Below are 27531 nucleotides of genomic sequence, written 5' to 3' on the forward strand. Positions count from 1 at the left end.
TCATCTCAGACAAAAATATGTCAAGTTAACAAAGAACGACTCTTTAAACTGATAAAGCTAAAATACTTTGACTGAAATAGGTTAGGAGACAATCATTTGACTACCTTCACAAGCAGAGGCAGAAATCGCTATATTTGAGGGTGGCAAGCAGTGACTTTCTTCGCTGGCACAGCTGCAGTATGAAGAGGATACATCCACTTCTCTGAAATACTTAAGCAGGTGAGAAGTGATTGGCAGAGAAGGAAGGATTAAGAATTTACTGTAGAAAGATAAACACTAATTCAATCTCTAAGAGTGAAGTTAGAAAGCAGAGTGGTATTATGCCATCAGGAAGCAGGAACCACAACGGATAAAGCAGCAGTTGCCAATGAAGGCACTAAATACAACTGTTTCTCAAAAAAGATGTGACTTCAAATTGCAAAAGAAACATTTAATCTCATTTATCTTCATATTCTTCCTAGTCCTTCACCTTCAATGACAAGACAAATCAAATTCCCCTATAGTAAAATAATACTAATGAAGTGCTCAGAATCGGATCACAACACAGTCAAAGGGATTAACTATAACTGACAGAACAAAGAGAAAGACATTTCTAGAATGGAATCTTGATCCTGGTACTTCAGAAAAGTCTATATATGTATCAGACATATGGCCTCTCTGAAATCAGGTCAAACTAGAGGCAGTTTTACTGCAAGTGGAATAAGAGTAAAGCATTACAATCTTAAATGACCCATTTTAAAGGAAAACAAAAACAAAAACAATGTAAATACAGTGGTGTAGGCAGAGTGATTGTATTAATATGAGTAGGTTTACATGGAGAATATAATCTTTATGCCATGTTTGAACAGCAATCAATTTTAAATGCTGCTGTGTTAAAATAACTGAATCCCTGAAGCAGGAAGTGAAGAAAAAGGAGACTGAGCATGAAGGTTACTCCTAAGGCACTATACCTTCCAGGGCTCCTTCTGGAACAATGCTAATTATGAATCAGCTTTCACTCCAGGTTTTGCCTAAAGGCAAAATCTAGCCTTAAATAAATATTCATATCATTGAATCCAGCAAAGACTCATTTTTTCTTAAGCAAGAGTATATCTAAGCAAATCTGAATCAGGTCAGAATCCCATAAACATTAAGTAAACTGAAAAAGCTTCCTTTGTAGATTACGTAAAGCCTTTAAGGGAAAAGTTTAGGTTTATGGATGAACTCATTCTAAGGCTTATGCTAAAATCTACATTTCCTTATAATCAGTAAGACAATTTATTATGTAATTTTCAACCACCTTAGTGAAAAGCACTATGTTCTTTCTGCACCCAGGAAGGATTCACAACATGACAAGCTAAGTTAAAATAATCAGGCTTCTGCTATTAAGGAATAAGTGGAGTGTTTCAGCAGAATGAAAACTTCAGCAGTTGTTTCACACACAAGAGAAGTCTTTGGCAAAATGATGCACTCTGGCATAAAAAACTAATTTATGAATAGATAAGTATGCTTTTTTCTTTTTTTTTTTAGTGATACACTGTTTTACTGATATTTGTTTATAGTCACATTCATATATTTGCAAACTAACCTCAAAGCCAAATTTAACTGAAGTACCTAAATAGTTGAACAGGTCCATGTGGAATCTAATAATGCTCTTAAAAGGTCTAGTCTCATATCGTTTTGAACCCACTAAATATTTCATGTGTAACATGATTTACTATCTTGAATGCTGTAGAAAAAAGTTTTTCACCATGATTTATCCTAAATCATTACATTGTCATTATTTTCACTGCTGTTATACTGAAGTCCTAAACCCTATTCAAAACATGACAATCTTACTGTTTATTCCACTTGTAGAAATGCATATTCATATAAGCAGCAAAAGCAACCACTGACTTTAACATAGGCAGAAATTACATTCAATAGCATTATGAAACAGTATGTCTTGTTTCTACACAAAATACTGTTAATATTTTGTGTAGAGAGAGTGACATGACTATTTTGTTGATCCATTTGGAGAAACAAGGCAGTATTGGGGAAAAAGTAGGCCCCTGGCTGCTTAGGAAAAATGAACTAGAAAAGGAAAAATTTAGAACATAAAAATTTGCCTTCTCAACTGTCATTAAATTTAGTATCTGCTCTTTTCTGGAATGGATTCTATTGTATATGCACATAAATATGTGCTCGTGTATCCTAAAAGTTCTGAAAGGGCCAACAGGTTGCAGAGAGACAAATAGGTCATTTAATCTTTAATCTTTGCATTGCTCTCAGTATGACAAAACATAATGTGAGCTTTGCGGTAAGACCTGTTAGGGTGACAGTCGTATGTATTCCAGAAGCATTGCTAGAATGACAGACCATAACCATGAATACAGGTTCTGCTTGTTCCATTGCTTACACACGTGCTGCAAATGTAAACCTGTCAATGATATGAGGGAAAGCATGAGATTAATGGAGAACTATTATCAAGCTCCATCAAAGTATAAGCTACAGTATTTGAATCCTCCTCACCTGTACTGTTCCATTCTTATTGCTCAGAGTAAACATACTCATTATTTATCTATCTGTATTACTCTCAGACAGATTCAGATCAGTGGAGTCCCAAAAGCCATGCTCTTTTGCTATTCCTCAGTGACAATCATGGTGGCCTCAGAATTTCTCACTGTAAATACACCCTCCTACACCCTTGGCATGGAGCAGTTCCAGAGAAATGTACCTACAGGGAGCTCAGTGGTGAAAGGCTCCCAGGTGGGGTGCACATCCCTGACTCCTGCTCTGAGCTACACCCACATCTGCTGCCCTGAGGCTTTCCACCACAACCAGCTCCGTCTAGGATGGATGTCGTGTGCAGGCTTCATGTGGGCTGTCATTTCTAATGTTGAGACTTTCTGATATATATTCCTGGGTAACAACAAAAAAGCCAAATTGTACAGCTGGTTAGATACAATTAAACACCAGGGAAAGCTGCCACGGATGCATGAAGGACACACATTCAATACACACTCTTATAAATCCTCACTGTCCTGCTTCATCCAACTTTAGCATTCAATTCTGTGGAAGTATTGTAACATTAGAGTTGGATGTTTATACAGAGTTGCCATACTAAGCCTTGAAGCTGCTATCCCCACAACGGTTTGTTTGTTCGTTTTCATACTGGATACTTGCTACAAAAACAACTATCTCTTTTCATAAAAATCCCGACAGATAATTGCATCATTGGAATTACTGTTGTGTTCAGTTTGGTCAAAACCAACATAATAATAACAAAACACAGGTTGTACCATATCATTTACCAAAATAGTAATAGTAAGCAAAGTTCAATATTTAACCTTAGATCACATGAAATGTTTCATACAGGAAGTCAAGAAGTATTTTCTTGCTCTAATTTCACCATTAATTTTTTTTCTATGCAAAAGCGTTTACTCTGCTGCTTTAATTAAAGTCATAAATGAGAAAATAAGAGTCCTTTCAGCTCTATTCTCTATCTAATGTTGTTGTTCATGTGATAGTTTTGTTCTTACATCACAGAGACTAAATTTAGTCCACAAGAGTTCTGCTGCTCTCAGTTATTAGTGGTAATCAATACTGCCTTGTGTTACATGCATAATTGACAATTTCCTGGTGCTCTTTTGTACTAGATTACATATGTTATTCTTTACAAATAACACCTCTTTCATCAAGCAACTAATGTTTCCTCTGAGGAAAATAAGGATTGACTCAGGAACTCTACTTTCTCTACTGCAACAATTGGCAGCCCTACCACCATGACTGTATTAACCAGTCCAGCCCAGATGGTGTTTAAGTCAGGACCCAAAATTAAACCACCTCTTGCTGCCTTGAATTGTCATGCAGGACATGGAAAGATCTGGGAACATTGTGAAAGGCAAGGAGTCAGAGACATTCAGTAGGAGACTAAATATACAAATGTCTAAGAAACAAGGTGTTTTGGTATTTTTGGTATTCAAATGATTATTATTTATACAAGAGTCCTCATATTATTAAATATCTGAGAGGCCCAGAGCAGAGGCACAGAAAAGTTCTGTTCTCATTCGTTTCATCTGTTAATATATAAAAATTAAGATATGATGATTCCACAGAACCAAGTTAAAAGCAAGCTCTAACTTGTATTATGAAAACCTTTTCATTATTTTCTTTTGTGTTCTTCTTTTTATACACAATAAAAATAGTCTTTTGCTCACAGAATTTAGCCCTTGTGGTCCAACAGCTGCTGGGAGTAAATAAATTATACTGTTCACACAGTCTGACTTCCTCTTTTTTGAATGCACTGCTCTTGTTCGATAGAAAAAGAAAAATAAATGCTTAAAAATGCAATAGATTCCAAGTATAAAAACTGGAACATAAATCTGCCAAATCACATGGCTACTAATATACCAATTATTGCAGTACACTAATTATTGGCAATGTACATTCTTAATACAAGGACTTTCTACTGAAGTTGATCCTGCTAGTTCTGAAGCTAAATTAAGACACTGTTGTCAACAAAAAAGATTATTACCAACATTATATGCTGTGTAGTTTAAATACAAAATAATTAGGAGGGAGGAGTATATATATTGAAGAAGTCGTTAAAAAAATATAGGAATAAGATGGAATTGTAGAAAGGCCTTCTTAAAAAATGGCTAAAACCGTCATACAACTTGAATGCTGCTCTGCAGGCTTTGAGTATGTTAGTCTGCTAACATACTCAGGTTTAAAGCTAATAGCTTCAAACCTATTTATTGTTCATGAATATGCTGCACTGACAACTCTAATGACAGAAACAATCTATTTATCTACAGGATGGATACAGCAAAAGAATATAAGTTTGATTTTACTGAGTCAGATCAAGGAGTGGAGTTTCTTTCTTATAGTGAAGAAATTCACAGCAGTGAAATGACACTTGCAGTTTATTTCTCAGTAGTCATTTCCAGTTACTTGCATACCTGGGTTTGGAAAAATGGAATAAAAGAAAGAAATAAATAATTACTAATTTGATTAATATTAACTAAGATACCTATTTTACAAAGGCATAATTGTTCTTTAGCAGTCCAGTGGAATATCAAAGGCACAGGCTGATACTGAAGCCTCCAGTAAATGTGGAGTAATAGTGCAACAGGTGCTGTAATAGTGCAACAGGTAAGTAGGCAATCAAAAGGGATAATGAAAAACCTTAATAAGTACTTTTTTTTTTTTTTTTTTTTAACACAAATATTCATTCTGGACTTTTAGTAAAAAAAGGATAAGTAGGTGGCTTATAGTAGTAGGCTGATAGGTGCAACAGGCAGCCACCGTGTTCAAGAAAGCCCAACAGTATTAATTTCAAATGGTTCAATCAGAAATTCTAAAAAAGAAGCCAATGAATTGAGGAAAAAAAAATGTCCGATAGTAATTATGTATGACAAGGCTTCTCAAAACACCAGGAGCTACTACTGTTTCAATAATAAAGAACAAAGAAGATATCAATGAAGGCAAACAACTCAAAAAAAGAAATTAATCTGGTATATCCTACATAATACCACAACAGAAGAATGAGAATAAAAAATTAATGGGAGAATATGCAAGATACTTAAAACTGCAGAATACGAGAAGTTTCTAACTACCTTGGCAATAAATGGTCATTGATAACTGCAAAATTCATACATCAAATGCAAATGGAAATAGGCTCCCTTGAATCTATTCTTTACTGTGAGGGTGACAGAGCACTGGAGCAGGATTCCCAGAGGCTGTGGTGTCTCCTTCTCTGGAGATACTCAAAACCCACCTGGACACATTCCTGTGAAACCTGCTCTAGGTGAGCCTGCTTTAGCAGCAGCTAGGCTAGATTTCCAGAGGTCTTTCCCAATCTCAAACATTCTCTGATTCTGTGAACTACTTAGATTTCATGAATCAAAGTAGTTATGATCTTCTCTCAGATGGAAATTGCTTTAACAATGGATCAGGTTGCAACTTCCTTTAAAAATTTTAATCTCAGATTACTAAAGAATAGACTAGATAAGAAGAAATTGTCAAACAGGTATTATTTATTTGTATGTATATATGTGTGTATGTGTATACAAATACATGTGTGTGTGCATGAGGGTGTATGTGGGTGTGTTTATACACTCAGGATATAGCAGATATTGTTTCCTCATGCAAAAGCCCATTTCAACTGATTGTGAAACAAATACATTTGACCTAAGACAAAAACATATTTCTACTGATTGCAGTCTATTTAAACTTTCTAAGCATGACAAAATTCTTTACAAGTAAACATTGTTGTATCATATAGCTTGTTTCAAAACTAACCACTGTGCACACAAAATGCTAAGAAAATCTCTGAATCTCATCATCGTATAGATTATGACTTTTCTAGATAAAATGAACATACCTATGGCTAAACAAAGGATTGCTTTTGACTTACTCTAAAAGATGAAATAAAAACTACCAAATATGCCTACTCAGACCTGTGAATATAAGTTCAAAAAGGGGAAAATAAAAAGCTAAGGGTTGATTCAGAAATGTACCTTATTTGCAGAAAAAAAACCCCTAGATAGATACAGTAAACGGAGCATAGCTAAGAAAGAGTGAAGATGCTGTGCTACTTAGGGAAAAAAAAAAGTGGAAAAGGTCATAATGAAATGTGTGTATCCTACCACAACAGTTTTTATCCACTTGTCCTCTAGTATCTGTACTGTTATTTCTGGGAAAATGTAGGCTTTCTTTAGCAGCTTAGATCTACTTTGCCATGGTCCAGTCTCACCAGAGAGGATTAATAGTACTCTCTGTGTACTCTTTGTTCTGGTAGGAATTCAGGCCAGGCTTCCCTGTGACGGTAAAAATTGCATTTTTGCTGTCACTGCTGCTTCTTGCTTTAGCAACCTTGTCTAGCAAATCAGTCCTGCTCAGTGAGGTCCAAACCAGAGACATGTATTGTCATGACCATTTGCTAACTGTTAGCATTTCCCCACTTTGCTAGAGCTTTGGATTGCTCCCCAAAGCAGCTTTCTCCATCATTAAGCCCAAGTGTTTAACTTGGGCACAATGCATGACTTGGCTGCCATCAGATATTCCTCTGTTGGATGTTCTGACAGCAGACTGCATAAGATTCCACTTACTGTCTGCTGGCCTTAAGAAAACAAATGCAATGCTTATATATCTAACAGAGCTTACAACTCCTCCCATGAGGGCTGCTGTGCTCAACACAACCTTTCCTTTAGGTGGACACTTGTGAAGTCTACCAGCTTCCTTAAAATACTTTCCTCCAAGCTGAAGCACTGACAGCCCTTGTAAGAGAATAAAGGAAAATTTTATTTTTCTCTACTAATTTCTTTAGTCAGTGACTTTATCTAACAAATGTAACTTTTCAGCAAAAATGTAGAGTTTGTCCTTATCTCTCTTACCTTAGAGCTTATCTATGCTACGCTATCATGAAGTAGGGAGTACTGAAGTGCTATGCAAATTACCTACGTAGGTAATTTTTCAGGAAATGTCAATCAAATATGAATGCAATTTTCAAAGCAATTATCAGGCAAACAGGTTAGTGCACTTTAACTCTTTATGAAAAATGCCCAAGGGTGTATATAATTTCTGGGCTACAGGTAAGCCAACATATTCTTGGAAAACAATATGTAAAGCTGTTAAAACTATCTATTCATAAAATTCAGGAGTTAGCATAGACTATATTTGAGTGGCATTAAGCCTGCAGGAGTATGTCATGCTTTATGTTGCCAAAAAAGGAAGTATTAATAAATGCAGGTCTAAAATTTCCACAAAGAACATAGCAAATCACAGGTACAATCTACCCATGATTTCCAAATTACTAATATCATATTACTGTTTAAAGATAATACCAGAAAATCCTCTCATTTGCCTATCAATATAGGCACCATGTGACAACATGGGTGCTCAACATGACCAATATACATGACCAATATTTTGTTTTATGGTCATGAACATACAAGGGTGTTAGCCTTCACTGTTTTATTCTGTTTCACCTGTAGTTTACATTGTCTTCAGATATGGCTAGCATAAAATTACCAATTACATATTCATATGTTTTCTTGATTACTAAAGCTGACACATGCTTAAATTCTCAGGGTGTGAATCATCACCATTACAATACATTAGATAAACTGGCTGTTCACAGTGTGTGTGCCTTAGACTCTCAGACAACTTGGATAAAATCCCTTAGTGTAAGCATCATCCAATAATGTTTTTTTACACCTAGGTTAAAAGCCAGGGCATTTATAATGTACTAAGAAAGTGCATAGTCAACTCATGCAGCTCTTACCCTGCAATAGCCCAATTGTGTTTGAAATTTTTTCAATCCTTCTAAGTTGTGAGGAAGATAGAGAAATGCTCTTGCCAGCAGCAAGGGGACACATCCTCCATGGAACCATTTGGACTGTGGAATCATCTCAAGGTTACAGACAAGGTTATAGCTAACCGATCAGAAGAATAAAGCTAGGGAATACACAACCAAACACTTTCTTAAGGTAATGGGAACTGGGGAAAGGTGGAATATTTTTAATAACTACCTCCTGGGTTATGTACAAACCCAACATATTCCAGTTCAACACAAAGCAAGTGTGCTGCATGCAAAGTACAATGTCTGAAGGATTAAACTCCATAAAGAAGGGTAGTTGGTTGCTCCTTCAAGAATGGTTTAACAGCCACAAGAAAGTAAAGAAGGTCCATATGGGCTAGAGTCTTTGATCTACACAATATTAGCTGATTGAAAATGGCTCTAAACAAATTCTGTGCATAAAGAATGCATCTGGTGTTCACAACATTCAGGACCCAGTGTAAAAGTATATATCCCATTAGGTCCATTCTCAGGAGGCGGCTTATAGGTCATGCAATGTTTTCATTTCAGAATGGTCTACAAGGGTTATGCCAGCTATATCATAGCCATCTGGCAGATTTGTTAGAGCAAACACTTAATATTGTACTCAAGAGTAATTTCTTTATTAGCTGGGAGATAATGAAGAAAATTAAAGGACTCACAGAAACATTCCAAGCAATTTGTTGCAACTGCAAAGAGCACACTTTTTTCCAAAATCCAATTCTGACTTCTTGCTTTCAGTAAACTTCATGAGAAATCTTTTAACTCTGCATCATGTATTAGTAAAGTAACAACCTCTTTTCATTCCTCAGAAATTTAGCTGATACTTTCTGAGTTTAAACAGATTACACTGAGAGCTTATATGCCTTACCCAGTCACAAAGTTTTCCCCATCTTTCAGGATTTAAATGCCTTGGGATCTTCTGGCATAAGTCTTATTTCCTTATTTTCTTATTTCCTTTTCCTTTTAACTCTTGGAAAAATGCTATCTGCTGTCTCACTTCTGATTGCTCTATAAAGATTGAGAGTAAAGAATTAAATGCAAACTTTGATAGAAAGGCTTACATCTTCTATCAGTACATGACCCACATCAATTTCTGGATGCCTCAGTTTTAAATCTCTTTACCCAATTATTTAAATTCATCATGGTACAATGGCTCCCAAATCTATTGCCTTTCAGAGTTTTGATTGGAGGTTACAATACACTGCAATGATATGCGAAGTGCTGCCAGTAAATGGGTCACCAAGGAAAGTAAAACATCCTAAAAAAAGCTGTGCACACACACAAAAAAGGAATACAGTCTTTTAGGTTATAAGTATATGGGAAGTAACTTGAGCCTTTTGTCACCTAGAAGCATTTCCTTCTTGTAGTTGTTTCTAATCCTAATCAGAGAAAAAAACCTTTGATATACTTGTCTAAACAGAAAACCAGGGTACAAAGGCAAGAGATGATCAATCTCACATCTCTATTAAACCTCAGAATGCCTCAATGCAAGTGTATCTAAGCAATACAGTGGTTTTGGTAATTTATTTAAAAAAAACTAAAAACAAACAACAAAACAACCAGGCAATTTTACTTCATATCTCTGTTAAACAAAAAGTCTTGTAATAAATCTGTACAAGAAATGGAGAAATTGGTAGGTAAAGTGGTAAGTGTTTGTAGTTTCAATTTAGGCTTACAAAAGAAATAGAAAAGTGACAAAACAGAAAAAAATAATTAAAGTTACTTGTGCTAAACTAACACTTTCTCTTAGTACATCATGAAGGAAAAAATGCTTAAGCTAGGTCCACTTATAATGCAGAAATAACTGTTTTGTAACTGGTTTTAGGAACTAATGATGTCTATCTTCTCATTTGTGTTGAGACAAAATAAGAAAAATGATCACAAGAAGAAAAGGAACATTAATATAGACAATCAAATCCAAAAGCTATATATTAGAATTTGAAAGAATCAAGTTAATAATCCCAACACTGAGTAATTTTGATTTATTGTATTGCATAAGGTAAACAAGCATGGTAAAGTAGCCCACATTTAAAAGTTTGATACAGCATTATGAAGTAACAGAATCCAGAATTAGCACTCAAAAATGTAATAAACTATTAATTTCTTAATATTTTAAAAAATGTGATACATTATGATATTTTCTAAACTTATAATTACTTACTAAGTTCTTCATTTATTTAAGAATAATAAATTAACTAAAGCATTACAGGCCACACTTTCAAAAGTGCTAAAAACTGAAATTTACTGCTTGAACTAAAGCAGGATAAGTGTTGCATGATGGAAATGATGCTCAGGCAATTTTATACAAAACTCTATGCATTTAAAAACCAGACACTCAAGAAAACCATCAAAAGTCAGTATCTGAACATAATCCGTCCCTTTGATTCTTGCAATATCTGAAATACTTTCTGGGCATATTTATACAAGGGGTGTGGGGTGAGCACTTCATGATGACAACTAAAATGCAGTTCAGTTGTTCAGTTAAAAATAAAATGTTTTAATGTTAAAAATGAAATGAATGTGAACTATAATGTTGAGTTAAAAATGAAAAATCAAAACAACAGCAAACAACAACAAGTAAATTAAAGCAAACCCCAGCTTACTACAGCAGAGTATGTTGGGATCCCCATGTACTATCCCACAGGCCAAATGCAGCTTGGCAAGCATAGCTGAGCAGCCCACTGAAGGAGTCTGGTACAGAAAGACTAATACATGAAAGAGAATCAAGCTTTCTCTCTTTGTCTGATCCTTTTACATCCACTGCATATCTAATATATACATAGCTACCCTTCCTAAAATTATTTAAGAATCATAGCTTCTGTTTTCTCACTTACTGCTGCTTCTTGTTCATGACTTTGATTAAAAAAATATCCAAATAACACAATTTTTGAAAATGGAAATTGAGTTTACACTTACTTTATAGTATTACTTTGTACAGTGAGCAAAGGGATTTATTTATAAAATGATAGTGACCAAAGTAGGTAAGAAGAAGTGGTTACAAGGGATCGTAAAATTGGATAGAGAAGAAATAAAGCTCAAACATCCCTCAGCAGTTTATTGTGAAAATGGACACAGTTAAGAATAAAAATTTACCTATTTAATCCATCTACTACAGTTTACTTCTGGGAATAATACTGAAGGTCTTATGAATAACCCTGAGAGAATGAAAATCAAGAAACACCTGTACAGTATGACTTTTAGAAACTTATCCCTCTCTTTAAGTTCATGTTACTGCACTTATTTGTATTCACTTATTTCTTCAATTTGTTTTCACTAAAGTATTCCCACCGAGACATTGTCTTATGGAGCTGCTCCTCTTGTGCAATGTCTGTGTCATTTTCTTTGACTTAGGCATACTTTCACGTAATTGTTAGTGACAAGACATAGCAGTTAATCCATGGGGATGGTTTTATGCATCATCACAGTAAAAATCTGATTTGATCCAACTCCCAAGGACCCACCCTAGACATCAATTGCAAGTCGGCCCATTGCATATAATCCCTGAAGGCAGAAAAAGGTCAATGGTTTAGGTAGATGAGAAAAGCATCTCAAATCTTTAACACCATAAAAATAGCAGCCTTTTAAAGTTAGATCATTATAAATCTGAAAGCAAGGTATTTTGGTGGGGAAGCCCTCCAGCATTCGTGTCATTTGGCACTTTGTATGACATTATAGAGCTTAGTCATATTGTTAAGTCCAAAAAAGTGATAGCAAAAACTTGAAAGATTCTGGAAGTAAGAATGAAACTTCAACATGCTTAACATTTTTGTCTCAGTGAAAAAGGAAACAAAACACATTTGGCACTTTACATGATTGAGCTGCATAACTATAAAACAGAAGAGGGAAAGACAGTGACATTAATAGAAAAAAAATCTATTTTCTTTATATTTTGGTTTTGAAATGGAAGGACCAAACCAGTAATTTTTTTTTTTTCTTTTTAAGCAGGAATGTTTGTACTAATTCACCACAGCCAGACAGATCAAAGTCTGTACTTTGGAATCTGGTCTTTTGTTTTTGCCATTGAATGCTTTGCAAGTATTTGCAAGTATTATTCAATTAAAAACTGTGCACTTCCAGTATGCTTATCACTCAATCATTTATTATTTTACAATAAAAAGAATAGTTTTGTGTACATTTGTCAGTGTGACTGCATGTTTTGCTTGGAAAAATTCTATCCCTTGTATAAATTCATCAGCCCACAACACCAGAATCAATGCTGTCAACTTTATTAACTTTCAGCTTGGGAAAGGTGGAATCATATCCCTTCCTATCTATTTAAACAGTAAAAGCCAGCACCTGTTTGCATGTTTTACTAGTGCATTCACCAGCATGATTTGTATCTCTTTCAGTGATTCCCAGGGACAGAAAAAAATGAGTTCGCTGGAAACTTGTGCTCCCTCTGGCGTCTGAATCAAGCATGAAAAACGAGCAAAAGCACTACCATGGGGGCAGTATTACAAACGCAGAATGATTTTTTTAATTTCCTGGCCACCCTAAAAATACTACATAAAAGATAATTTGATACTAATTTATTTGAAAGAGGATGAAGTGTATATATTTGGATTGGTTTTTCATTTGCCCTACTGCCTATTTAATAAAACAGACAATGTATCCATGATTTCCAGCTATGATGCCTTGTAAACACTACCAGTGAGTAATTGAATAGTCATTTGAATCTGCACAAAGCAATTTCCCTCCATTAGATTAAACATGTCACACCCTGTCAATGAAAAATCTATTTAACATCAACCCAGCAATTATAAGCATTTTGGAATGAGGCACCACGAATCTATTTGTAACTAAAATTCCCTATATATATAGTGTAGGAATTTGGCTTAGCATTGCAAGTAAATTTATTCCTCACTAAAAGGTTGCCTACAGCAAAAACTGTAAAAGAAAAAATTTCCTTCTATTATAATGGATTTTTAACACATCAGTACCAGATAGCTATAAGCATTAGTTAATTTTCACAGTTTTGTAATAATTATTTCTTATTGTTTGTCTCTTTTGGTACCAAGAGCAAGGTCCAGATTAAAAAAAGCCTTAAACCCGAAGAACATAAATTCATCCATATGCCTTCAGATGATAATATCACAAACACAAATGAAATTTGGTATCATTAACTTTCTTTTTTCCCCTTTTTTTCCTTTGTTCTATTTGGATTATGACTAATCCATTTAACTAATACTATCCTAAAATGTGAGCATATGTAATTGATTATACACCATTCTGAGAATTTTATCTGGAATGGTAAGCAAGAAGCACTGAATAAAGGCCAGAAATATTCTTTCCCTCTAAATATGATGGCAAATCAAAGTACTATGCAAAAAGTTATATTCAGGAGAAATTTTTGTCTTTGTTTCATTTATCCACTTTTTTCCCTGGAATCCTGAGGAGGAAATAATTAGCATTTGCTTTATTTCAAACTTGTGCTAATTTGTTTTGCAGATACCTAAACATTTGTGGAAGAGAATAGTAAAATTTCCCAGTTGACAAACTATCTATGACTATCACATTGATGTGGGTACAGCTCCTTGAAATATTTTCACAGATGTGACTGATTTATGAGCCTTGTGATTTAGCTGAGCTATTCAGCGTGTGTCAGTTTTGTTTGAACCTGCATTTAATGTGCAAGTTAAAGGAAACTGAACCAAATTTGAGTGAGAAGATACAAATAGCTTTCAAAAGTTTCAGACCAATGCAAAAACCTGAAGGAAGACCAATGAGATCACAAAGCCTTAACAGGAAACCAAAGCTGATTCAAATGGTATGGCCAAGACATTGATCAGATCTGACTGCAGGTATTCTGCACTATTCACCACTCAGAGCCTGCCAAGGACCCACTGCACTCTCTGGGACAGAGGCACTGCCTCAGCGTTAGCAGTTATCACACTGATTTGTGTTTTGACAGAAAGAGCACACACAGAGAACAGCAGCAGTGTACAACACCATGTTTTGCAGGAGTGAAGAGGAAAGCTGCATTTGAAAACAAAACAAAGTAACAAAACCCCCAAAAAAGACAACAGAAACCCCAACACAGGAAAAAATCCAAAAAAATCCAAATCAAAACAAAAAGCACCCGGAATAGACAAGTGGGAGTCAGTGGATAAAATGAAGTAAAATCTTAGCTGTCTCATGACCCTCAGGACTAAAGACCTTTTCTTCTGTGTCACTGAGCTAAACGCCACAGCCTCTACAATTCCAAAGACACCGTTCTTTAACTAAAAGGATAACATTAATTTACCTTTGTACAAGAAAGGTTAATTCATTGTGTTTTAAAGAGCATTTACCCCCCATTCTAGTAGGTTTTTCAATATGAGATAATGATGAGACTCTAGGAAACGGTGCTAAAAATCCTGTTGGGATTAAGTAAAGTCATGTTGAATGCTGAGTCTTCTCTCTAGGCTTCACTGCATATCAGTTCCTGAGAAGGCCATTTGGGGCAATCCTGTAAAGTGCCTGTGGAATGGGCAGCTCCTGGGGGAAAGGACAGCATTTTGAAATTAGCAACTAAATCTGAATTTATCTCTAAGGATTTAAGAACTTTATTTCATCTAGATTAGAGTCCTGTTCTTTGGTGTCAGAAGGTATTTGCGACTGTTAAAAGCAAGAATGTAAAATAAGGACCTGGATTACTGACAGCTTTATCCTGGTAGGCAGGGAACAGCCAGACATATGCCTCCTTCTTTCTCACAGATGCCACAATATTTCTGGATTAGGAGGAGGGGATATATTGGACCCTAACAGTGAAAGAATTGGCTTGAGGCAGTCTGACACAACAGGGAGTTTATCTTTCACAATGGAGAGCAATTTTCTATCAGATGCTAAAACGTATATGTTTATGTTCAACTGGTACTATATGCAATAATTCCAACATTGTCATTTTGTATTCTAATTATTATCTATTTTAAATCCTTCTCACTCTGGAAAACAATACAATCATTTTACAAAATGATATGTTGTATTTTCTCTAATTTTTATATGTGTTTTTATCAGCTAAAATTCATTTACGTAATAAAATTTTGGTTTTCCAAAGTAAACAAATAATTGACTGAATGAGTGGGGGTTAAAAATAAACCAGTCACCGACAAAACCTATGACAATACTGAAACTGAAAACAAAGTTTTGTTATATTCCTTGTTTTTTTTCAGAAGAACGTTATTTGCAATATGAAACTGTTTAAACATTATTATCTACAGAATTCCAAAGTATGATTTAAAAAATATTTAAAATAATTTTAGAAGTAAATAAATGTATTTAATTTGCTTTAAAAAATACTTCAGAAAACATAAATAAAACTCTATGTTCCTATGCCAATTACAGAAATTATAATTGATTTTTAAAAATATGTACTAAAGATTTTGAGGAACAATAAAAATTGTAAATATATAGACAAGAGATGCTGGATTCTTAATTCCTTAAAGCTACATATATATAAATGCTTGCTTTGATTTCTTAAGTAGCTACTTACATTTACAAAAGTAGTATAGAGATAATAGGACGATTAAAATTTTAAGATTACCTGAAAAATGTCTGATATACATCCACTAAAACTTAAGACTATATACAGTTTAGAAGAATCTATTGTATAAAAAATTGAGTTTATTTGGAAATTACAAGTTATTATTATGATTAGCATCACCTCCTAATAATTCAACAAAATAATGTTGTACATATTACAGCTATCTTGATCACTATGACACTATTTTTATGTATGACTCCTTATTTTTCATAGTAACAAAAAGGCCACTGATTAGTTTACTTTTTTATTCCTCTTCAAAATGAAGAGACTAATCTTTACACTACCTTTTTCTTTGCCTCAAAAAAAAAGGAAAAAGCCCCAATTTTAAGCAATTACATTTTATTAGGATAATTTTGATAAAAACACTTTTTCCAAGTTAAAAATATTGCAATTCAACAGCAATGGCAAGAAGAAAGCTATAAACACTCAATTATATATTAAGCAGACATTTGACATTTCATAATATGCAAAAGGGACAGTCTGAGGCTCATCTTCTCCATCAGGTATGCTCAAAATTTTCATTTTGTTGTTTCTTAGTCGAATAGACACTTAGTCAAGAGCTGCAGGTATATCTCATCAACCACCACCCATAGAAGGAGCACTGCTGATCTCTTTGCTTTAGCACAAGGCTGACTTCTTCCTGTTGGACCTCAGTTAAATATACCACTAATCCTGGGCAAGTTTCAGTTCCCATAATCTAATGAAAAATTATCACCTATTCAGCCTAAATTAGTGTCATGGTCTCCCACCTTTTGTTGTCATTTCAGATGTACATATTCTGAAGTAAATTAAACAAGAGGTCACAAACAAGAAACAAGAGCAAACCCCTGAAGATGTTAAATACTTCATTAGTTAATCTGTAAATGATACATAGTGGATAGAAGCTCCACCCTTGTATGAAATCTACGTTATCCATATGCCAAAATAAATAAAAAGTATGCATGTTTACTATTGATCAAGCAAAGACGAGAAAAAGTAATCTTTATTATTTTCTTTTTTGATCTGAGCACAGTAGGTTTTAGACAAACAAAAATATTTGTTCCTGGTTTGTTTGTTTGTTTGTTTTGCAGTCTTGATTTTTTTTTAATCTTGCTTTGTTAATTATAAAATTTTGAAGTTTGTCATGAAAGAAACACAAATCAAGTGTCTTTTCTGTTTTTTTCTTGTTATACATTTTTCCCTGGTTATCATAGGAGTTAGCAATCTCCTTCAGAATCCACAGATTCAAATGATAAAGGCCAGGGATTAAGCACAGCCGATTAACAGTCTGTGTCCTCTTCAATCTAGCATTTTCACTGTAGATAAACCCATATTCAGACTGAAGTTATAATAAACACACTGTCCTCAATATCATTTCCCTAGATGACCTCCTCAAAACTGACATTCAAGTATTCTTGTGGAAAATTACAGCTCATAGAAACTGAAAAAGCAGCCTAGACAATATATACCCACACAAATAATACTGAAGATCAAGCCAAACGTTTAGAAAACAACTGGATAAAATGGTAGTTTCACTATAAATATTTTATTTGCTTCAATTCCAAGTAATTTATTATTACTATAGATTTGACATATAAAAAAAATCTTAGATTTTATCTTTATTGCTTGTATTGTGTAACTTTAAAATAACTGCATTATAATTTATACTTATCACCAAAAATAAAAAATCTCAATGGATCAGAATGGTTGCAATGTTTTTCCCTTCCAAAGGCAAAAGAAAAAAAACAGTGAAATTCTACATCTGCATTAAATACTCTGAAATAGAAGTATTACTGTAAGGAAAGGGACCCCAAAAAACACTTGTTCAGTGAAAAACAGCAAAAGAATAAACACCTACATGGACAGAATTGCAGTAATATTCTCCTAGGTATCTGTATTGACTTCTATGATAAATAATATTTTCACCTAAAATGAAAAAAAGACAGCTCCTAAAAAGGAAGATAGTTTTTGCTTTGTCAGGACATTTTAACATAGGAAATTCTGACAGGAATTCTACTAATATCTCATATTTGAAATCCAGAATCTTATGGGTCTAAATAAAGGCTGGGATTAATTCAGACACAGACTGTGTAACAGGTTATTTTAATTTCTTACATTGACCTAGAAGCTCAAACTATTTTGAAGGAACTACAGATTTATATGTTATTTAATTTCATGGTACTTCTTCAGGCAAAAGCAGTAACATTTCAAACTATTTTATCGTAACTAACTAAACCTAACTAAACCTATCGACCTCGTTAAAGTGACTGTATTCTACTCTTTTTTTCCATTAGTTCATAGTGGAAAGATTCCAGTGAAGCAATTCTGAAATCAGATGGAGGGATGGATATGTGCACTTATTCGTCAACCCTTTATTGAAAGTAGATGATCAAAATTTGTTTCCTTTTGGCTAAACCACAAAAATAATAAGAAACAGGTCATGCTATATACTGAAAAAGAACTTCAACAAAACAATGAAAAAAAATCCCCAAACGTGAGCTTCAGATTGATCAGTTATTCATTAGAATTTATTTGAAGTAAGCCCTGCAAATGACTGCAGTTAATTCATTCATTGTTGTTCTGTTCTTTTCACCAATGTTTAAAAAAAGCAAAAAATTATTCAGTGTAAGTTTCATAATTAGGTCATTTATTAGGTTTGTATGATTTCAGCCACCTTTTCTTCTAGAAAGCAGTTTCTAAACTCTTTTAAATCAATCTGTACTGAAGAAAGAACTGAAAATACGAATTTAACCAGAGTCACTCACTTTGAAATCTTGCTTCAAAAATCAATTTCATGGTCTGTTTCCATAACAACTTAGATTATTTTTGCCAACCAGGACTCATATAATGAAGCATAACATCTTTAATCAGATTGTAGGGACTACTATTTAAGACTGTTTAGAGTGATTTGGAGACACACTAACTTAGAGCATTGGATTTGTAGGTCAGTTCTCCCTAAGTACCTTTACGGCCAGAAGAACACATACATTGCTCACCAAAAAAGCCATTGTCATTTATTAATTAGTGATAAGATATACAGCATACAGCATAAATCATCGTGTATTTAATTTATTCATTCTTAAGCTTCTTGTTTCCCAATGGAATCTTTTAAAAATGCTTGTCATATTGTATAGGAGCAACCTTACCTTCAGCTTATCACTAATACAAACCTTGCCTTCTCATTATTCAGCTACATATTTTTATGCATGTGTTTATATTTTTATATTATAGGAGATATAAAACAAATAGATACCGTTTACATGCAATTTAGAGTAAAGAAAATCTAAAACCAAGAAAAGCAAACCAAGCTTTTTGCAAAAGTAAGTGGACAAAAAGGTTTACAAAATGTAAAATTAAATTTCAGTCCTTTTTTAGTTTCAGTCTAACAGCAAATGCCATTAGCTATTATAGCAAGATGAGTGTTCTAGGTTGCTAGTCATTCAGCCCACAATATTTTATTATTTTTCATTTGCTATCAAATATTCTTTTCCTAGACATTCACATATATTTTTATATGTCTAATTTCCTGTATTCTTTAATTATTCGAACTTCTTATTATTAGATTGGAGGAACACATTATTTATTAAAATTGGATTCTAAAATAAGACTGAGTTAGCAGAGCTGATGTTCCTTCAGTGAGAACAAATAAAATCTTAATCCAGAATCCTTTCTCAGTGCAAGCTTACCCCAGTGACTAATTAAAAGATGAAGGATAAAATCCAGAACATAAACAAATTTGGGAAAAAATTATTTATGTCATTATCCAAGGAGTAAGAAGTAGTCCAATGAGACTGGAAGAGGGAAAGAACTGAGTTGTTAAGACCTGCTCTTTGTCTACACACAGGAGCACACACACACACATGTACACACACACATGCACATACACTAGTGCAAAGAGAGCTGCCAAAACCACAGTTTTCCTTTCACAGCACTTTTTCGTTAAGCAGCTTGGTTGTATTTATGTTTGCAAAGCTCCCAGTATTCCCAAACCTTACCCCTTTATTTTTAGCTTTCAAGTTTTTGCTTCAGCTGATGAGAACAGGAAAAGAAGGTGGTATGTCTATTGCTGGCAGACAGCTTGGAAATTCTGAGTAAAGAAGCCAATCAAGGCTGAAGGATTATAATAATCAAAGTAGAAAATTTGCATATTTAGAGTATGGTTACTGAGAAATAACAATGCCTTAATTGTGTAAATCAAGCCCCCAGCAAAAGTGAAGGGATTTGCATATCTGGGAGAAATCTGTCGTGTTATAAATCCATAACTGCATTCTAATTAGCAGAAAGCACTAGCTTTTAGTGGAATATTAAATATAAGTACTAGAAGTATTTTTATGTCCTTGTGAAATAATAGACTTAGCTCGCTTGGGGCCTGATGAAAACAGGTTTTCTTGCCTGTAGGAAGCAGTACTATTCAAAACCAAAAGATACATTCATCATGCCATACAGCTACAATTTTTAAGACTGAGATTATGTAAATGTTAAAAGAGTTCTGTATTACCAATTGAGTTCATCCTTTTTGTCTATAGAAAGTGATTTAAAGTAGTCCTCTTCAGAAAGTATTGCACAAAACAGATGCAAGTTTAAAACCACCTGATCAAATCTGCATAATAAATCATCTTGACTTCATTTTAAACTTAATGAATGAAGAAAAATAAGCTGGACTGAAAAGTTTCACAGACAAAAATCCTAAAAAAAAGCCTCTGCTAACTGAATTACTATAACAATTTTCTATTATCTATTAAAATCAAACAAATTTAATGGTAGGGTCAGAATTTTTATAATAAAATAAAGAAAAAATTATGTAAAATCACCTTTAAAAATTAGCATGTAACTATATTTGTACCATTCATGCATGTAAAAATAACTATCTTACTTCAGGTTAATGTTTATTTCCCCTTTCCTCTCTCATGAATGATTCTCAGCAGTAGTTTAGATGTAAACCTAAGGCTGGCTGGCATACCCTGGCCACCACTTGCAATCAAGCTGCAGTTTGGTGTTGCACTGAAATGTAAGAGAGAATCCATGCCAGCATAGTCAATCTACAAAGAATTACTAATAATGCATGTTCAGAGGCATTATCCATTTCCACAGATAAAACATGGACAAAACTCAGTAGGATGCTTTGAAGACCTGGACATCACTCATATGCAGAACTGGCGAGCACACTGCAGCATGGGTCTCAGGGTACTTACCATCCTCTGTGGGCACATAGATATTCAAATACAGACAGTCTTCATTTTGATCTTGAACGTATGTCACCACAGTATCCAGATTGGCTGTAAACCAGACCGGCAGCATATCGTTGAGCAGTGACCTCTCATCCAGGTACTGCGGGCAGACCGCAGCAAACTGCGTGGCGTTGCGGACACCCGTCCAAGAGGATGGTGGCTCCGGGGGCTGAAATCGCCTTTCTCCAGTCGGAGGAGAAGCATAAGGAACACCCAAGTACTGCTCCACTGGACCAAGGATCTCGTTAGGCAAAGGTGTTCTTAAACCACGTATTTTGCCATAATTCGTAGTAACAACTGGGTATTGTGCTTGGCCATCAATGAGAGTAAATCTTATAGCCAGTGCAGTTATCCACAGGAGGAAGTTGGAATTCAACATGACACACACTGGTGTGAAAATCAAAGGCAGCCATAGGAGTCCCATTGGTTTCGACATTATTTAAATCAACATCAGCAGGGCTCTTTTTTCCACAGCCAGCAGAAATTAATCAGTCAAGGAAAATGAAAACTAATAAAAAAGTAGTCAAAAGCAGATGAAGTGAGGGAAAACGTATCTTTGTTCGGGCAGCAAAAAAGCAAAAGCTGATGTGTGGTAGGTGCCTCAGCTGACTGGCTGTAGACAAATCCCAATGTCAGAAGAAACAAGAGAGTGTTTGCCCCTAAGGCCCATCCCAGACTTTAGTGTTGAATTAATCCCAGCAATGCACCGCACTTCCCGACAAGCAGAGTGCACGTGAGAGATCCGCAGTTATTCCACTGCCCCAGTGAAATGGCTCCTTCCAGTGAAGTCCAGCCCACTCAGTCAGCCTGCGGCCAAGAGAAAACAAGCAAGTCAAATCAAGAGGCAAATTTATGTTGGCATAAACCTAAAATATAAATAAATAAATAAACCAAAAATTATATTCACACAGTACTTCCATGTCAAGGCCCACAAATGTTTTTATGAACTTTAGACATCATGGTTAGCTATGTGCTTCCAAAGAAATGTAAGTTAAGAGAGCTAAACCTGAATCCATAATCTTGTCAGAGGTTACACCACAAAACAAATGTTTCTGCTTCTCTATATGCTTCCAAACCAAACCATAGCCCAAACCAAACACTTCTGATTTCAGGAAGAGTATCACATTTAAGTGGTAGCTTGAGGATATTTTCTGCCCTAAATAAACAGAATCTTCTTTTTAAACCTATTTGCACTCCCACAGGAACAATTCATTACTTTTGTTTCCTGTATTGGATAATCTTTTTGCTATGAGATGACAACTACAGAGTCTTTTTCACAGACATGACTTTTTTCTGTATTACAATCTAATTTACTTCCATCTAATTCAGAAATTCCAATGAATGCAATAAATAATTAGTTCAAATCAAGTGTGAGAACAGTCAAAATGAGATACAAATTTGTTGCTTTCATATCTTTTTCGATGTCTGACAAACAGAACAATGGAAAACTAAAAGAAAAAAAAAGCATGATACAATCTCTAAGTCAGCTTTTGGTCTATATAGTGTTACAATTATGTAACATTACCTGCTTGCATTTTCCTATTTTTATTTTTAAATAGAAAGCAATCCATAGAATAATTCTGTAAATTTTTAATGAAGTACAAGTCACTCGCAAGTCTATGTTGATCATTACAAAGTGTACAAATAAGGACAAATCAACATTCTTCTACCTGCCCAAAGAAATTAAGGACTTCCTTTTTACCCATTACTCAACTCAAAAACACAGACAGCAATTCCACAGGTAAAAAATTCCACAGGTAAAAAAATTCCACAGGTAAAAAATTCCTTGTTATAAGAAACTGACACTGATACCTTATATTTGGTAGGATGAACACACATATATACATCAAAATTATATATAAGTGGACCAGCAGTTTTCAGTCAGGACTCAGACAAGGAAAACAGTTTAAAAGATATTTTATTCTCTCAAAACTCCTGGAATTCTTCAATTACTTCTTTTCAGCACTTTTACCACAGAACCATTGAAACACCAGAACACCAGAGGCCAGAAAAATACCAGATACATATTACTTGTGATGGACCAAAATTTCCACTGGCATTTTCTCTAGCACTTGCAATTTGAGCATCATTTCTGAAGGACAAATCCTTAACAGCTCTAATTTTCATGTCTGCAAGAGCACTACCAGGGGTGCCCCCAGTCCCTGAGTTATGCTGCAGGAAGCCCTAAGCCCAAACCGACACCCAACATGGATCTTGGCCTCACTGGGTTCCCCAGGTAGACCTTGGACCTGACTCCTCACTCTGCCTGGCCTGATGATTGTTGGGTGGTAGCAGAGTCCTGCCCCTGTTCTCAGTCTAGCCTCAGTAGGTAGCTTTAGGAGTTCAGAGTCTTGCCCAGCCAGCTCTGCAGTGCCCACAGCTCCTAGGTCATCCTCCTCAATGGTTTGCTCCCTGGCACACAGAATGCTCAGTCAGATACTTGAAATTCCTTCTCAAGTGTCACTTTCTCTTCTGATTTTTGCTACCATCTTTAACAATGGAAATCAGCAGCAAGTGATTGATTTTGTGCAGTACTCCTCTTGCTCTGTCCCATCCTGACTTTGGCACACTTTACTGGTCATGCAGCACAAATCAGATTTTCCAGTTATGTCCAACTGAGGATTTCATCTGTGCTTAGGGAGGAGCAACAGATTTTATTTCCTTGAAACCCACGCTGCAGAACTTTGTAACAACATTCTAACAAATGTGGACTACAGTACTAAGAAAATTGACAAGGTGGAAGGAAACAGTGATCCAGATGATGAAAGATGGATTGAGAAAAAAATTTTCCAGGCAAACAGCAAGCTAACAAAAGAGGAAACAAAACAAGAAAAGAAAATGGGAATGACAAATAAACAAGAGTGAACACATTACCAGCAGGGAGAGAACCAAAAATGACAACATGAAGGAAATCCTCAACTGATACAGCAGAGATGATAGACAATTGTAGAAAATGTGACGTACTAAATAGCATATCTCTCTTGGCCACCTGGACACACGCTGGCTCATATCCAGCTGGCTTTCAAACAACATCCCCAAGTTCTCTTCAGCTGAGCAGCTCTCAAGACACTCTCCCCCAAGCCTGAAGCATTGCACAGGGTTTTTTAGCCCAACTGCAGGACCTGACCCTTGGCCTTATTGATCCTCATAGAACTGGCCTCAGTCAATCCAACATGTTGAGTTCCTTTTCCAGAGCTTTCCCATGCTCCAGCAGATCAGTACTCCCACACAATTTAGTATCATCTATGAACTTACTAAGGATGCACACAAGCCCTCATCCAAATCCTCAGTAGAGATATTAAACTGGCCTCAATACTGAGCCCTAGGGAATGACACTGGTGACCACAGCTGCCAACTGGATTTAACTCCATTCAACGTCACTCTCTGGGCCTGACTATCCTACCAGTTTTTCACCTAGTGAACACTGCACCCATCCAAGCCATGAACAGCCAGTTTCCCCAGGAGAATGCTGCAAGAGCTAGTATCCAATGCTTTACTGAAATCTGGATAAACAAAATCCACAGCCTTTTACTCATCCACCAGCTAGGTTACTTTATGACTCAGAGCTATCAAGTTAGTCAAAGAGGATCTGCCTTTCATAAATCCATTTGTGAGTATCATCTTGGCCTGATTCACTGGCTGGCCTGCACATAGCATATGATGGCACTCAGGATGATCTGCTCCACGACTTCCCCAGTACTGAGGTCAGGCTGACAGGCCTGTAGGTCCCCGGGTCATCCTTCTGACTTTTCTTGTGGATGGACATTTGCTAGTTTTCCATTAACCTGACCTTTTCCAGTTAACCAGGACTGCTGGTTTAAAGTGGCTTGCTAAGCTCTTTCATCAGCCTCCTCAGGTGCTTCTCATCTGAGCCCATAGACCTGTGTGTGTCTAATTTGCTTTAGGTCAATAAGAAGCAGGTCACTAATCATTTCTTCCTGGATTAAGAGGGCTTCACTCAGTTCTCAATAGCTTCTCCCAGCTTCCAGCTCTGGGAGCTGTGCATCCTGAGGACAACTGGTTTGGGTATTATACCGAGGCAAAGAAATCAGACTGAGGCAAGAAAAGCAAAAAATATCTTGTTGAGGGTGGGATTCCTGCCCAATTAGGCAGAAAATATCACACATTCCTCTTCACTGACATTACTAGAGAAATTATCATTTTCCTAATGTTAGTTTCACGTGCGAAATGTGTACAAGCGCATACACAGACAAATACACACAAAAGAATTTTCAGTAATAATATTGAGAGGTAAGGAAGAAGGCATGCTACCTATTAATTCATGATCTTTGAGGACTATGCCATCATGTTGGATACATCACTGAAAATGTTGAAGATGTAAATACAGAGTCACAGATTTCAATTAAGGATTAATCTTAAATAGAAAACTGTAAAAATTCTAGAAAGGTTTTTAGATATATCAAAACTAGTTTGATGTTCAATTATATGTATACAGTCAGCTATTTAATATGCCTTTACACACTGAGTCTACAGGAAGACATGTAGTTATCATGCCTTTGTTTATTACCACTAATAGTATTGTAGTTCTTCCATATTTTTTTACTGCTTCAAATGTTACAAAAATACATACAAACTTGCTTGCAAAAAGTTCCTAGTTGAAAGTACTGCCCTCTCAAACAATCAAAAACAATCAATACAAGTCAGAATATACAGTTTAAAATGACAATTTCTGGCAGCACACCACACAAAGAGAAATCAAGGAAGATCGGAAATCACATGCATTCATACATGATTTTCTTATTGCCAGAGGAGTGTAATTTGAGACTAATGAGACATTTATGGCCTTTGAAGAAAATACAGATTGAAGTTAACATGGATGTGTGTCTGGAAATACCACTCGTTCTTCTTTATAAATCTGTGCCCCAAGACACCCTTAGAGATGTTTAAATAGTGTGTGAATCAGGCCTTCAGGGCTAAACTGATGGTTTCCATCATCTGAAGTTACCACTTTTTCAACCTAAGGAGAAGATTGTCAGTAGCTCTACACTTATTCTATAGCTGCAACGGAAATAGAAAACATGAATAGAAGACACTGGAGCCTCTTTTCTCCAGTGTAAAATAGAAAACTAAAGTGATTTAAAGTTTTTTTATTATCCTCTTTTCCAGGTCATGAACAGTTACAGAAAACTAAACAGAAATATAAATTATATGAACACAGGAAACTGAAGACTCTGCAGATATCCTAGGGTTTCTCAGGCTTTATCTAAAAAATCTAGTGCAGAACAGTACACCTCAGCTTTAAGTCACCGACCACTTTTATTCTCTGGCTCTTCCTTCTGCTCATATTCCCAAGGGGTTTATTGAGCATATACATAGGTCTGACCTCAAAAGAGAGTCAGGGTTAAAGACTCATGTCCCTTTCATTAGATATGCCCTCTGAAAGCGTACAGTCAGCTTGATTAGCTAAATGTAAGAGCAACCAGCTAGTCAGTAGAAAAAAAACCTTACAAATTATGTAATCAATAAAATTTCAGATTCTCCTCATACTGATATTTTGCTATGTATTTAATGCATTTCACAGAATATGGGGATTCAAAAAATACTTTATTTACCAAGAACATGAACTGTGTTTCTTCCTCTTTCCATTTCCTTTGTCCCTTTGAAATAAGTGATTTTGAAAGTTATTAAATAAAATGGATATATATGGCTTACTTTTTGGGTTTTCTTTGTTGTTTTGGCTTGTGTCTGTGTGTGTGTTTGGTTGATTCTTTTTAAACAAAAATAATTAAAATATTATCATATTATAACATATAAATCTAATAAACTAATGTTGTATGATACTGTAAATAAAAACTATTCAAGGCACAGATAGAACAGGCCTACAGTATTAATTTTAGCAATATATCTATATAATTTGAAATATTTGCAGAAAACTAATCACACAGTTGTCTTCTGTAAAAGCTCTTCCCAAAGTAGGTTTAAATACACCTCCACCTCATAATCAGCACTACATCCCCTTAATAGTCACTGTATTTAAACGTTCATTCAATTACAAAAAAGCAGTTTTTCCAAATACCAGTAAATGCATACTGGGTTTGTCTTTCAAATCTTTCAAATCTTTCAAATTAAAAACAAACAAACAAAACAGTTATAACTTCTTTAGGGATTTTTTTCTGAGCTAGAATTTTCTTGATACACTGAAATGAGATAAGCTTCATTTTTGTAAAGTTATTCAGAAATATCAGAAAAAAAATAGTGAACAACACAGAGCAACACCAATCATAAACTTATGTGCAGCTTCTAGACTGGATTACTTAGAAAATTGATAGGAAGTTTATTTACCAAAACTAGCCAATCATAAGCTATTTTTGAATCTCAGAACTGTAGCTACAGCAATGTCTGGCTTCAAACTAACATGGAGCTAAGCTTTACAAGAAATTCTTTTTCCTATAGCATGTATATGTTTATTTTACTGTATTTTTGTAAGCATTTTCCCAACTCAAATAAATTATTTATTATTAAATTGTTTTTAAAAA

The 27531-nt window shown here is 35.1% G+C and overlaps 1 protein-coding gene across 3 annotated transcripts in view; it reads right to left on the reverse strand.

Annotated features, from left to right (window-relative positions):
• The window catches only part of NLGN4X (neuroligin 4 X-linked), a 155366-nt gene that overhangs the window by 83299 nt on the left and 44536 nt on the right, over window positions 1-27531 (reverse strand). For all 3 annotated transcript variants that reach the window (XM_063392801.1, XM_063392799.1, XM_063392800.1), the window contains one exon: window positions 20999-21841. In XM_063392801.1, the coding sequence (XP_063248871.1) occupies window positions 20999-21470 (472 nt within the window). In that variant the 5' untranslated portion in view covers window positions 21471-21841. The remainder of the gene's footprint in view (window positions 1-20998; window positions 21842-27531) is intronic.

This window comes from Prinia subflava, chromosome 3 (assembly GCF_021018805.1).
Source record: "Prinia subflava isolate CZ2003 ecotype Zambia chromosome 3, Cam_Psub_1.2, whole genome shotgun sequence".
In the NCBI taxonomy this organism is placed as follows: Eukaryota; Metazoa; Chordata; class Aves; order Passeriformes; family Cisticolidae; genus Prinia; species Prinia subflava.